This window comes from Centrocercus urophasianus, unplaced genomic scaffold (genome assembly GCF_019232065.1).
Source record: "Centrocercus urophasianus isolate 14NV4802_14NV808 unplaced genomic scaffold, USGS_Curo_1.0 seq_1401, whole genome shotgun sequence".
NCBI classification, from domain to species: domain Eukaryota; kingdom Metazoa; phylum Chordata; class Aves; order Galliformes; family Phasianidae; genus Centrocercus; species Centrocercus urophasianus.
In genome coordinates, this window is record NW_024884589.1 from 4,947 (window position 1) to 18,044 (window position 13,098).

At 41.5% G+C, this 13,098-nt stretch overlaps 1 protein-coding gene across 1 annotated transcript; it reads left to right on the forward strand.

Moving 5' to 3' along the window:
* The first annotated feature begins 645 nt into the window (after nt 1-645).
* LOC122158452 (palmitoyltransferase ZDHHC13-like) lies at nt 646-8,498 on the forward strand. The gene is given in 12 exon segments (XM_042815129.1): nt 646-669; nt 767-892; nt 1,225-1,253; nt 1,255-1,356; nt 1,790-1,800; nt 3,368-3,420; nt 4,356-4,418; nt 4,808-4,901; nt 5,456-5,533; nt 6,412-6,567; nt 7,637-7,736; nt 8,298-8,498. Coding segments are annotated over 12 exon segments (969 nt in total). The 3' UTR covers nt 8,431-8,498.
* Nucleotides 8,499-13,098: the final 4,600 nt, after the last annotated feature.

Below are 13,098 nucleotides of genomic sequence, written 5' to 3' on the forward strand. Positions count from 1 at the left end.
CAAGAGGCCGGTGGAAGACTTTTTATCCAGCTGCCACGTGTGACTGCTGCTCAGAAAGCCACAATGTTGTACTGAGACTTGAATCATCATTTTAGAAAAATCAGTTTGGAAAGGTAACTTGTGATCTCCTTCACAGCTGTATTTGAGAAATCTTGCTGGCTTATCCCCTGACCTCTGCAGACAGTTCTCTATCCTGAGCCCTTTCTCAAGGGCTCACACTCAGAAGTGCACGTCACGTGAAAGTCTGAGTCCTAAGACTTGTAAAATCTGGCAGGAAGAACCATTAACGTTGAAACTGTTGATTCCCATAGAGATGCTTGTATAGTGCAGTGATTCTGGTTTGTGTGTTCAGCTGCACGGCTTTTCCATCTGCTAGTTGTTTTGCTTTTCTTTTAATATATGACTCCTAGAATGTTACTGTTTGGTTTTAAAAAGTTAACATAAACAAGAAAACTCCCTTTCAGTAAGGGATCATATTCAGTAAGCTTGTCATGTTCTGAAAGGCTGTTTAGTGTTTCAGCTTAGGAGAGACAGTTCAGCAAGTGATTCGTGTGCACGCAGTTGATTGCAACTATCAGTCTTTAGAACTACAGAGCACCGGATGAAGCGTGTTAGAACTGCGAGTTTACTTTGCCTTAAAGAAAAATGGTGGGTTTGGGGAAGAGGCCAGTAAGTTCTTGTTTTAGTTCAGTTCATTTCTTGTGCCTGTTACAAAGGAAGACATTGATGTGTTAAGTGCCTAACCAAATGAACTTTGTTGTTAAAGGGAGAGACAGCGCTTGACCTTGCAATTCGAACTCAGAATCGCTTCATCGTTTATATGTTAATGGAGGAAGGAAGAATGAGAAGCAGAAGGAATGACAGGTTACTGAGAATGATGGAGAAATACGAGGTAATGTCACTAATGGAAGGAAAGTTTCAGCGTTCCGTGTTCAGAATAATCTGTAACTTACCTCCGTTCTGACAACAGGATCTTCTAGGCTTCCAAACCTGGACACTCAAAAATGAAACGTTTTAGAAGCACCTTCCTGTTCTTTGGGTGTTTGTTCCCCCCTTTCCATCCCCCCGTTGTTGTTTTCCCTCCCTCCTTATCCCCTGTGTTTTGATGTGTCACTTTGTTCCCAATCTTGAGTCACTCAGCATTCGTTCTTATATTAAGTGTATATATTGGAATAAATCCTGCTTGAATATTCTGTCATATTTTAACAGTGATCATTTTAACAGCTGTTCCTGCTGCTGGCATCTTGCTTGACTGATGTGGGCCATAGGATACGTAATGAACTTGAGTTCTGATTCTTGGCTTTTGAAAGGATGCCTGCTTCTCTTTCTGCTGGTTGGGATGGCCCAGTTTGTGAGGTTTGTGGATTTCTCTCTTTCTGTGTATTTAATTCTAATAGATGCAGTACGTGGTACATAACGCAGTGTTCTTTTCAGAGTCTGCAGCTTCACTTAGAAGGTTTTTTGGTTTGGGTTTTTTTTGCTGTACTGTAGAAAGGATTGTGTGAAGGATTTAAATATATGTACTTTTCATAATGATTTTGAAATGTGGTGTCTTTAGATGGTCAAAATTGTAGTTTCTGATCCTTGAGATCTGAGGAGAAAACAGGTGTTGAGGTGGCATGTTAGCTGGTCTTAATGATAAAGAGGGTGTTACTGAATGCCTGCACCTGACAGAAGCTGAGATACCCATTTATGAAGTTTATAAATGTGCTTTATCTTAACTTTTCCCTCTGTATTTGCAACATAGCATGAGTTTCAATGTACCGTTCCCACCCTCTGTGTTCCCCAGACCTCCTAGTGGTATCCTGAGCTGTTTTGCACATTTCCCATTTCTTACAGCAGTTACTAAATTGTGTTCCTGGAAATGGCAATACTGTTGTGTCAATAAATAGAGTTTGTCCTTTTCACCTAATGCGCAGCTGCTCGGATACGTAAAATTAGGCTGCACAGAACACTCCTCAGTAGATGTTTTTCTGTATCACGAGTTCCTCTGTGCATCTGGCTAAAGCATGCTTCTGAGCGGCAATTTTGGTTTGCTTTGTTGGAAATATGCAAATAATTTTCTAGGACGGTTTCTCTGGTAAAGCAGATTTTATTCACAATTGCAGTGGCGGCCTCCTGCAAGCAGGAGAGCCCCGAGGGAACAGCGTTACGTCTTTTGTCCCTATTGCCACTACTGATCTCCTTCTCCACTGCTTCCTCACTGGCTGAGTGCTGCAGGTTCACACTCTTTCGCGAGGCTTCACAATCATACAAACACCAAGTAGATACAGATCTTTGCTGCCCAAACACAAATATCTTAATTGATTAATTGACTTCTAACAATTGCTTTCATAACAAACATTTGCTCGTAACTTTTCAGATGTCAGTTATACAACATAAACGTAGGCATAGCCTCCATTATTTAATTACCCCCCTAACATTTGTGCCCCTTCACACTGGGTCATTGTTCTGGTCATTCGTTTGTCCTTGCATAGAGATAAGCTCGGAAGGAGGATAGAGGGGAGCCTCTTGGAGCCTGCCTATGGCATCCTAACATTCCCACAAAGTGGGACAGTTCTGCTTTGTGTAAAGGGCACGACTCCTTTAAAGTTTGTTAAATGTATTTTGCTTCTGCTGGTCTAATGAACAACCTTACAGTGTTTCCTAGCTCAGAATACTATACCCATATTGCTTAGAGCATTCAAAATCTATTACAGCTTTGTGAGAAAGTAGTTACCGAATCACCTAACAAATATGTTTCTAAGTATGTTACTAATATATATGTGGTGTTCTTACTTACCACATCAGCTATTTAACTATTTCTAAGGGTATGTCACAGCTTAATTCTTTACATCAGTTGCCCTTTTCAGTGTTCAATGCAGAAACAGCACTTTCACTTTCCACAGCTTTAACAGAGGCTTAATGAATACCGAGTGAATTTTTAAAAAACCAGCTATAATGCAATGCCTGTGAGGGATACACATGTATGGTCGTTGCCATGAAAATCCTGTTAACTGTTGCTTTGTGGCGTTCTAAGGTTTTCTTGGCGTCGTCTAAATTAAACAAAAGCAAGAATTCTAACTGTAGGGGTTAAAGGTAGACGTTCTGCAGGAGATGATGAACACAGCAATATTCCTAAGGGTTGTGGCTTAGTGAGGTGATGTTTTGCTCTTTCTATCAAACCCTTGCTCTGTAGAGGTCAACGCCATTCTTTCAGTTTTTGTGTCTTGCTGGTGAAATACCACACTCTGATTGTAGAATATTTATTTGGCAAAACGTAATGAGAGAACATATTCCTTAATCTAACTGTTACATGTGACCAATGCCATTGTTGAGATCCCTGTCATGCTCAGCCTACTGAGTCTTCTTTATTTTTTCTATAAAGCCCGGAGGACTGATCCTGGATATATTAAGTCTTCAGAAAAAGACAAAAAAGAGGTAAGCTGACAAACTGCACCATGGTTGCACTTCTGATTGACTCATTTATCATGAAATGTATCTTTGAGATTTTAGTTGTATCATCAAGCAGCGTAGGTTGTTGGATGATAAACCCAACCTGCTGTGGGTTTATCTTCAGCTCCTTGCTGTTGCTTCCTGGCCTCGGTCTTCTCATTGGAATATGAGCTTCAGCCAAGCATGGTATGGCCTGGTGCCTTTGCTATAACCTATAAACCATAAAGTCACAGATACTTCACTTAATAAATAACACTCTTGTAAGGTTTTTGTTCTAGCTGTCTCTGGTGAGAAGGAGGTACAGTGCTTTCCTAAGGTTGTCCGTACTGAAGGCTAGCAATGATGAGCATCTTCAGATATTCAGTATTTTCTCGCTGTGTTTTACAACGACAGAAAAAGGAAATGCACTGCCAGTCAGTAGGAGGTTACTTGTTTGCTCCTTTAAGCTAGTGACACCGTGTGGTTTACAGTCTCCTTTTGTTCTCCACGTGGTTATGTTTCTACTGCTTGCCAGGGAGATTAAACTGCAATTTTAACTTTTTTGACATTGTGGCCACAGAACTGGTGAATATTGGCTATCTGGTGCCCACAAAGAAGCACTGAGTGCTTATCAGGGCAAGATAGGCAATACTTACCAGTCTTTTTGCAATGGTGTTGAAAAAGTTTCTGTCCTCATCCCTTTTGAAGTCTGGCTGACTGTGTGGGGGAGGGCTGCTTTCCTAAATAATTCAATGTGAGTGAGGTTGCACGAGTCCTTGCCTTCTTGTGGCCCTTTTCTCTGTTCCAGAACCGCAGGTATTTCCACGTGTTGTTGCTCAGCACTCCAAGTGCTCAGTGTCTGCAAAAGGCCTCACGTACCAATCTTCATAGGTCCCATAAAACGTGATCCAAGTGCACGCAGAAACTGTTCTGTCTTTCAGAACATTGCAGCTCTAGCAGAAGCAGGGTGCTTGGACTTCAGAACATTCTGCACGTCATGTCTTGTAAGTAAGGTTTTGATATTCCTTTGCTTTTTTGAAACCTGTTTTTCAGTCAGTAGTAGTTCAGTACAATACCTGTTTTTCTCCTTGTCATGCGAGTGCTCCATACGCTGCTTGTTCTGGGCTAGATTTCATTTTCTCACTTCTGGTCACAAAGCAGTTTTCAGATCGTTGGGTTTCATTCTTGATTTAAAAAAAACAATAGAAATTCCATCTTTTTCTTTCTTTTTTTTTTGTAAGATTTAGAAAACTTCTCATCTGTGTTCTGTTTTGGAGGCCCGCTATATACTAATAGTTATAAAATATGCTAGTGCCAGGAGGTGATGCTCTGAGCTTTGGTCAAAGCAGCTGCTTTTACTCTGACTGTATTCCTTTCCTTTGTGCTCAAACAGGTAAGGAAGCCTTTGAGATCTGTGCACTGCGTTCCTTGTGATTCATGTGTAGCCAGATATGATCAGCATTCTCTGTGGATTGCACAGTGCACAGGTAAGAGTCTTTGCTTTATCAAAGCTGAAAATTTCATGCCTTAAGAGATGTTGCAGAAATAACATTTATCTACTTAAAGAGCAAACCTGATGCAAGAGCACACTGTGGAGACTGCAGGGGTTACTGAGAGTTGCCCAAGAGTCTTATCTGATAGAAATCTGTTTTTTTAAGAGCTAGCAGTTTTAGGACACATCAAGGTGAAGCAATGAAATTGAACAGTACAGATTTTTCAGTCTTCCAAGACAACTGTGCAGTGCATGGGCAGAGCTGTGTTAGCATAATGAGTCCCCGTCCAGCTAACAGGGATGTGCTCTAAAGAAGAGACAAATGCTGGCTGACTTTACCAGAACTGATTCTATTATATAAACTGAAATGGCTTACAGGAGAAAGTTGAGAGAGATCAGCTTTGTCAAAATGTCTTGAGGACAGCAGAGGTAATAGTAGGAAGTGCTTTAGATTCTTCTTTTTCCTGTAAAGTGGAGGAGAAATACAAGTACTGCAAAACTCTTAAAATGTCATGCTGGTTTTTTTCTTCTTCCTTGACTCGAATGTAGGTGTTGGGAACCATCATTACTACCTGTTGTTCCTGCCTTCCTTAACTGTGACCAGTGTCTGGCTGCTTTATCTTCTGTGTATGTATCAGTGAACTTACTTCAATTTAGCTGTCATGGACCTGTGTATGGTTTTTATTCCTAGCTAGCATAACTAATTATAACTGCACAAATGGGCAACTCAGTCTAGTTCCATCCCCATCTCAGGAGTTGGAACTGAGTGATCTTTAAGGTCACTTCCAGCCTAGGCTGTTCTGGGGTTCTGTGTTGTAGAAATGAGTCAGTGTTCTACTTGGAGTAAAATGAACCAGGTATGGCAGTGGTGGACACAGAGTGAATGTGAGTTGCTTTCCTGTGTTTCAGTGTGGTCTTAAGTGTGCAGAAGTTCAGTGTTCTCTGTTTTCCGTGTTCACGTGAACAGGGGAGGAAAACCACTTGATTGCTGTACTGACATAACAGCAAAACCTGTACTGGTGTTGTGTTTTTTAAGACATGTCATAGGCTTTGAGCATCTCTTAGAAATCTACAGGAGCTGAATATTCCAGTTTGTTTGTTTAATAGTGTGAACAGTACTGCTTTCTTGTCACTGTTACAATCTTCTTTTGTTGGTGGTGGTGTTTAAGGCAAATCCTAAAACTAATAATTAGGGTGCAGCAAAATTTCAGAAAGCTGGACGACGAGAGGTAATTATTATTTCAATATCACTAGTTCACTTTAATGTAAAAACAGAACAAAGTGTCCAGCCAGCTGTTGGAATGTTCCCTCTGTGGATTATGGACACAGAAAGTAAAGGTTGTGCAACGAGAGCAGCAAGCAGTGGCGTATCCATGTGAGTGTTTTGAGTGGGAAGCGGTGTTTTGAGAGCACACTGCTCTGCAACACTTTGTGCAAATATTCTTTGCTTAGTGCAGGAGTGGTCAGTGTTAGAAAGGTAACGAAATGATTGTGAACCTTGTCAGATTGGTCAAACCACTGCATAACAAGTTACCATGCAGATGGTACATGGACGTACTTCACGCAGATAACTTCTTGTTCTCCATGGCTGTTCTACATCTTCATGCTAGCCTGCTTCCATACTGTGTGGGCTTCATTGTGGCTAACTATTCAGCTCTACCAGGGGTTATTTTGCTTCAGTTCACATTCCTCTCGTCATGAGCTGCCACATGAACATGTTTCCCTAAGTGATGTGTTGCCTTAAAGGCGTTGCACCTGCTTTCCTATTCTGACGTCATATCTGGGTGCTCCCCTTAAACCTCAGAGCAGTCCTTTCAACTTTCACAGGTACGTGTGCACTTGTTATTCTGATGTTAAAAGTGGGATCCATTCTGCACAGCATTCCTATATCTGAATTCTAATGGCACTGTTGTCAAAAATTCTAGCCTGTTGTGTGGGAACTGTTGAGTCACAGCCTGAGCCACTGATGGAGCCCCTGGGGAAAGGACTGGGTCAGCCCTGGGAGCACAGGTGAAGGCAGTTCAGCTGTGTGACTGGAAGGGGTGGAGCCTGGCTGCACCTCTCTTAGACCCCAATGAAGGGCTGACTGCCCCTGGGGAAGGAGCTCTTTCTGGAGATCCCTCCCTGGTGGAGTTTTCCCCTGTGAGCCTAGATCTGTGGAGATGAGGGAGGTGTTATAAGGGAAGGGGAAAAGATTGTTTTCTGTTGCTCTGGTCCCTCTGTCATTGCACCTCTTGTGTCCCCTTTCCATTGGGTTGGTCTTTCTGATTGTGAAACATGTTTAACTAACGTGTTTAACTAAGGTTGAGCTAAGCTGTTGTTACTGTCCCAAAATGGCCTGCGAACTCAAGTTGGAAATTCCACGGCAGAGTTCAGCAGTGTGTTATTAGGTTGCCGCAATGAAAACGTGACCTGAATTTCATCCCCATAAGGGCTGTCAAATTTCTTCAAGTTTGTCCTTCTCCAGGAGGTGTTGGCGAAGCAAATGCGGTTAAGAGCTTTCTGAACCACCTAAGAAACAGCTGTTTAACATGGCTTAGGATTCTCTTTTGGCTTAAGTGAAACTTAAGATCAACTTTTAAGTCCCTAAATGTGGCAGGAGTTACTTAGTGGTTAGATATGGCCAACGTCTTCCCAATCCCTCCCCATTAAAGATTATCTTTTGGTATTGCCAGTATTTAAATTTGTCATGTTCGTATTTCAGCCGTTACTCGTGTTTTTCTTTCTCTAAGACTGCATTCTTGGGACTGACCTCACATGAGAGAATGAACCTCCTGATGGAGAGCAAATCTTCTAAGCATCCTGTTTCACTCAGGAGAAATCCATACAAGTAAGTGCTGTAGTGTGCGGTGTTTCAGCTGTGTTTCCCTTCAGTTCTGGCCTGCTTCACTGCTGCACGAATGCCAAACCTGAGCCATCTGTGGGCACGCTGGTCACGCCTGTACTGAGCTATGCCAAGAGGAGGAGAGAGGCAGGGAGGACAATGTCCTTGAGTGTATTCATCATTCTCTGTGTCTGTTCTTTAGATCTAGGGGGGGAACTTTGTTACGAACCAGCCCTTTCTGAATTCTTTTAGCTTCATAAAGAAATTACTACCAAAGTTTCCCTGTTATACTGAAAATCTTTATTTCCTCATGTGCTAGCAGATGAAATCTTCCTTAGCGTTAACTGCAAATATTTGAGTTGATCTTCTATCCCTATTACATGTGACGCAGGTTAAAAAATGTCAACAAAGGAGTAATGATGAATAGAACATTGTTGTGTTTCTTCTCTTAGAGCTGTCTTTGCCAACAGCTTTATCCCTTAGCTACTGCTTCCCTAGGGATCACGTATTGTTAATGCCTGCTGTTGTCTTTTGTAGGTTTATTAATGAGTATTTCTCATTTTTCAGTCTTGGATGCTTCCAGAATCTTGCAGACTTCTTTCAATGCAGATGTTTTGGTATGGTCAAACCCAGTGGAGTTGGCTGGACCCAGCAATACAACGTTCACGTGATAAAGAAGAAAAACGTTTGCTGTGTATGAATTCTTACTTGATTTCTAAAGCTGCTGAGCTGTGTGAGAAATAAAACTGGATGTTTTGTTAATCTTTATATTCTTCCAAAATCTGCTTTATTTTTTTATTGTTCTTAATATTAAAACTTTCTTGTGTAAGTGGCAGCAGATGCGGGTATGAAACAATTACTGTGCCTCTTTATGTACAGCGTGAGCTGACACTTTTTGAAATTTTATTTGAAAAGGTGACACTAAATATACTTCCTCAAAGGGTTGTTTTTAGGGCAGAATTTGGAAACTTTGTTAGTACCCTTTGTATTATTTTGCAAATAATAAAATTGCATTTGAAAAATGAAGGGGGAAGTTCAGACTTCAAATTCAATATCAAAATTGGCCTGTAAGTGGTTATCTTAGATTGTGAACACAACCTAATGACGCTCTGTATTTGGGTGTTTTACTTGTGACAAAACAGAAATTTTAATGCTTCTAAGAATATTTTACAGGTTGAAACAGATTTGTGAGATATATGAGCAGGGAAGTGTTTAAGAACAGGTAAGCACAAAGCCATAAGTAAAAGCCTGTTTGCCTTACGTTTTGCTTGTGCGTATGCCCTGTTAGCTTCTGGAAATTGATAAGGAGATGATAGAAAGTATTAGCATGTATGGAAAAGACAGCTATTCTCCCCGGCATGCACAGATCTATAACAGCTGCCACATCAGTCACGTTCACAAGATGCGAAGGCTGCAGCATCGTTCCAGCGTGGCAGGCTGGGCAGTGTTGGCAGTGTGTTCATAATAAAAACTGGCAGGGAAGCAGATTGAGATCAGAAAACCAAAGTTCAATGCTGTCTGGAACTGACAGTGCAGAATAAAGCAGTGTAATGAGACAGAGTTCTTGCAGGTAAGGAATGGGAGGTATCATCTTCCCCCTGAAATGCAGTAGTTGTGGCACCGTGGGACATAAAGCACAAGCAAATTGAAGTAAACAAAAATGTGAAGCAAGGTGAGTGCTTTATTTAGCTTGAAAAATGTACAATAACAAAACAGAAACACTGCATTCTAAGAAAACTTGCTTTTTCTTCAGAAGGCTCTCCCTTTTAGAGAGAGAATTTCAAATTCTTCTGAAGTGTGTGTCCAAGTAACTGATGTCTGCTCTGTCCTAGTAGAAACAATGTCGAAATGTTCAAAACGCTAGGAGGAAACTGGCCTAGATCAGAAGACCGTTGTGACAAGCTGACCATTTTGCTTCATAGGGTGTGTCGGTCTGAATGAGACACCTCTGACCCTTGTGATTCATGGGGTAGCTCTGTCTGAATGGGACAACCTGGAGGTTTTTACCTACGAACTCCAACAGCTGTAACGTTCCCTCAGCCCTTCTCTGTCACATCTGTCTCCCATCCCTTCCCCCTTTGGACCTAGTATAAAGACCTGGTAATCAATCACAGAATCACAGAATGGCCCAGGGTTGGAAAGGACCTCAAGGATCATGAATCCCCACCCCCCTGCCACACGCAGGGCCACCAACCTCCCCATTTAACGCTGGAGAACTCTGCCCGCACCCCTGATCCCTTCAGCATCTTTCCAAGGGATGCAAAGTCCTTTTAAATAATTATTTAGTTTCCTCATTGCAGCATCCTGGGTCCCAGCCTGAGTGACAGTAGGAGAGCAGTCTTGTGCCTTAATGAGCCACAGACGAACCTTCCCGATGCCTCTAACACGTGCCCCTGGAAGAGATCACGCCTCACTGGAGCGATTATCCAGGTGGCAACTGGGAGCCTCAGTGCTCCCCAGCAAGGAGTCCCCAGTTACCAAGACTCTCCGCCCATTTTTGGTGGCACTGGTATTGATGCAGTGCCTGACGGGCCCCGCTCCCTCTGCCTGTTACTCCCTGTACTCTCAGTGTGCTTCTCAGGGCATGAGTTTGGACTACTCTTTGCTATCCCTCTCCTGTGGGGAGAGGGCCTCGAATCTGCTACTCAGGGACACTGAGGGGGACATTGCAGGGGTTGGCAATGCAGTGGGGGCTTGGGGGCAGATGCTTTCCTCTGCTTTGAGCAGAGATGAGGGTCCAACGCCTTTCCTCTCATGGGCTGTCTAGATCCCTGACCTGAAGGTAAGCAGCTGGATGGGCTACTGCCACTTGCAGGGACATTGCATAAGGCTGCGATTCTGCAGTGGAAGTAGGCTCACACCTCCTCCTATCTGTCTCCCTCAGATATGCCCATGCGCTCCTCAGGCTGCTGATTTCTTGCAGCAGCCTGGCCGTCTGCTCCAGCAGCTCCTTGAGAAGGATACACCTGCAGCCAGGTTCTTTTAACTTAACAGGGAGAAGGGATAGGCAGATGGGAGCTGAGCTCAGGGAAGGAAAGCAGGCAGCAGCAACAATCTATGGAGGAAAGCTTGTTTTACTAACTAGGATGTGGGAATGCAAGATAACGCAGTATAATACAATCTAATTGAAATTGAGACTAATGGATCAAATAAAATAGGAGCGAAAGAGAGTTACTGAGAGCGAGTCAAAACTGAAAAGCCTGGTACATCTAGGGAAGCAGACTCCTATCCCCACTGCAAGGCAGTAAGAGATCGCCCAACAGGGACGGGGCAGATCCCATGGCTTCCGAGATGTGCAGGGACAGGTGCCTGGAACAGCAGCACGAACACTGTAACTCCCAGCGCATGGCACGGTGTTATGATGCAGAATACCAGAAACCCAAAGCCACAGAGCCATGAAAGTGAGGTATTTCCTGTATTGGAATCTAAATGGAAATCACAATGAGCTGGGTGGCTCAGAATTCAGGTCAGAATTTAATTGCGTTTATAAATCAGTTGTAAAATTAACAAATGTGTTGAGTAATTCAAGTACAATAGTCTCTAAATAATAAGACTTGTATTCTAGAATGCACTCTATTTTATATTCTGTGATTTGACAAATCATCATGTAAATGAGCAATTACTGGATCCCTGACTTCAAAGAAAAATGTATTTTAAAACGTATTTTGTTTACTCACTGGGTTTATTTATTGTGATTCAATTTGTTGGCAGCATATTTAAGCACAGAACTTTTACTGAGGAATTCTCAAACAAAGTAACTTTTTTTTTTTCTTTTTCTAGCTAGGATAATTTTAACTTTTCATTTCTTGGCCTCAGGACTTGTCTATAACCAGAACAAGTGCAGCAGGGAGCACAGCAGATCTCATTTATTACAACAGGAAAAATGGCATTGATAAGTGTCCATGAGCATGTTTTTAACTGTTCCTATTGCCAGAAAATTAGATTTATCTTATCTAAATTGAGCTAACTTGTTATGTTTCACATTTGATGCAGAAGGAGAGCAGGGATGCCCTGGTATGTAGCACACATACACAGGTGTGATGTTTTAGCATAAAATTCTGAAGTCTCTCTATTGTATTTATTACACTTTAGAAATAAAAAACAATCAACCAGGAGGGAAATCCTACATATGGGGCACTTAATAAATCAGCTTTACAGTCCAAAGCAATTCTACTAAACTGGTGGATCAAGACCAGAGTTACCTCGATGCATTTTATTCGGTTTTAAAACCTTGCACACCAAGAATCTGCACTTTTAACTTCCAGGGTTTTTTTTTAAACTTCATTCCATGAAATTGTATTTCAGAAGTAAAGGCAATTTGTGTTAGAGTCTCTTAAATCTTAATGGAGGAGGAAAAGCAGTAAACAATTGCTTTTCCTTGTCTTCTTTATTAACATCTTTATTGAATGCATACCGAGAGAGTATTTGCAATGATAACCTACACGATTTAGCTGAAATTGCATCTTCTTAAAGTTGAAGCTGCTTTTTGCTTAAGTTGCATTGTTTTTGGTAAATGAAAGCTCAAACAAGTCAGTTTATTTAAGAGAGTTAGCTCTGCGTGCTCAGGTTCAGACTTTAAAATGAATATTAAGAAAAATGGAAGAAACATGCCCTTATTGGAAGTGTTATTTACTTTACATTTACTTTTATTTACTTTAAATAATAAAAGTATAGCACAGCAGACTTCTTTAAATAAAAATTAATCTAGCAAAACTCTAAAATTACCATTGAAAACCTGCTGCAATTAAAAAAGAAACTAAATTTTGAATACAGCACTTATTTTGTTCCTTTAAGAAATGATGCTTAACTTCTTAGCCAAATGAAAAGAAAAAATCATAATGACCTGGTTATCAAGCACAGAACGTACTTAGCTAAGGGATGTGGGTTCTGGATTTCTATCCTTTACTGCTCAGGCAAGGAGGTACAAGGAATAGTGCTGAAATAATCGTGTTTTAACACCTAGGAAAAAAAAAGAAGGCATATTGCACCACTGATAATCATATACTGAATACTTTTTTTTTTTTTTTAAATGCAAAAAAAAAAAAAAAAGAAACAACAACAAAAGAAAATCTGGAAAAGTAACTTGGGTGCATGTGGCTGAAGCCATACGACATGTGGTGTTCTCTTCTGCCACAGAATTTAGACTGATGGGAGGACCTGTGGCCCTTGAACAACCCGACACTACCCACACACATCCTCATTTTAAATGCCAGCAGACCTCTGCCCTTCTAGAGGAGTGCAGTTTAACTTACTTAAAGCCCTACAAGGATGAAATCTACAGGCCACTCAAGACAAAATGTTAACCTCCATTCTGATCTTCGTTTACATACAAATCTGAACAGAAGGGGAGAAAAGGACTTAAAATTGA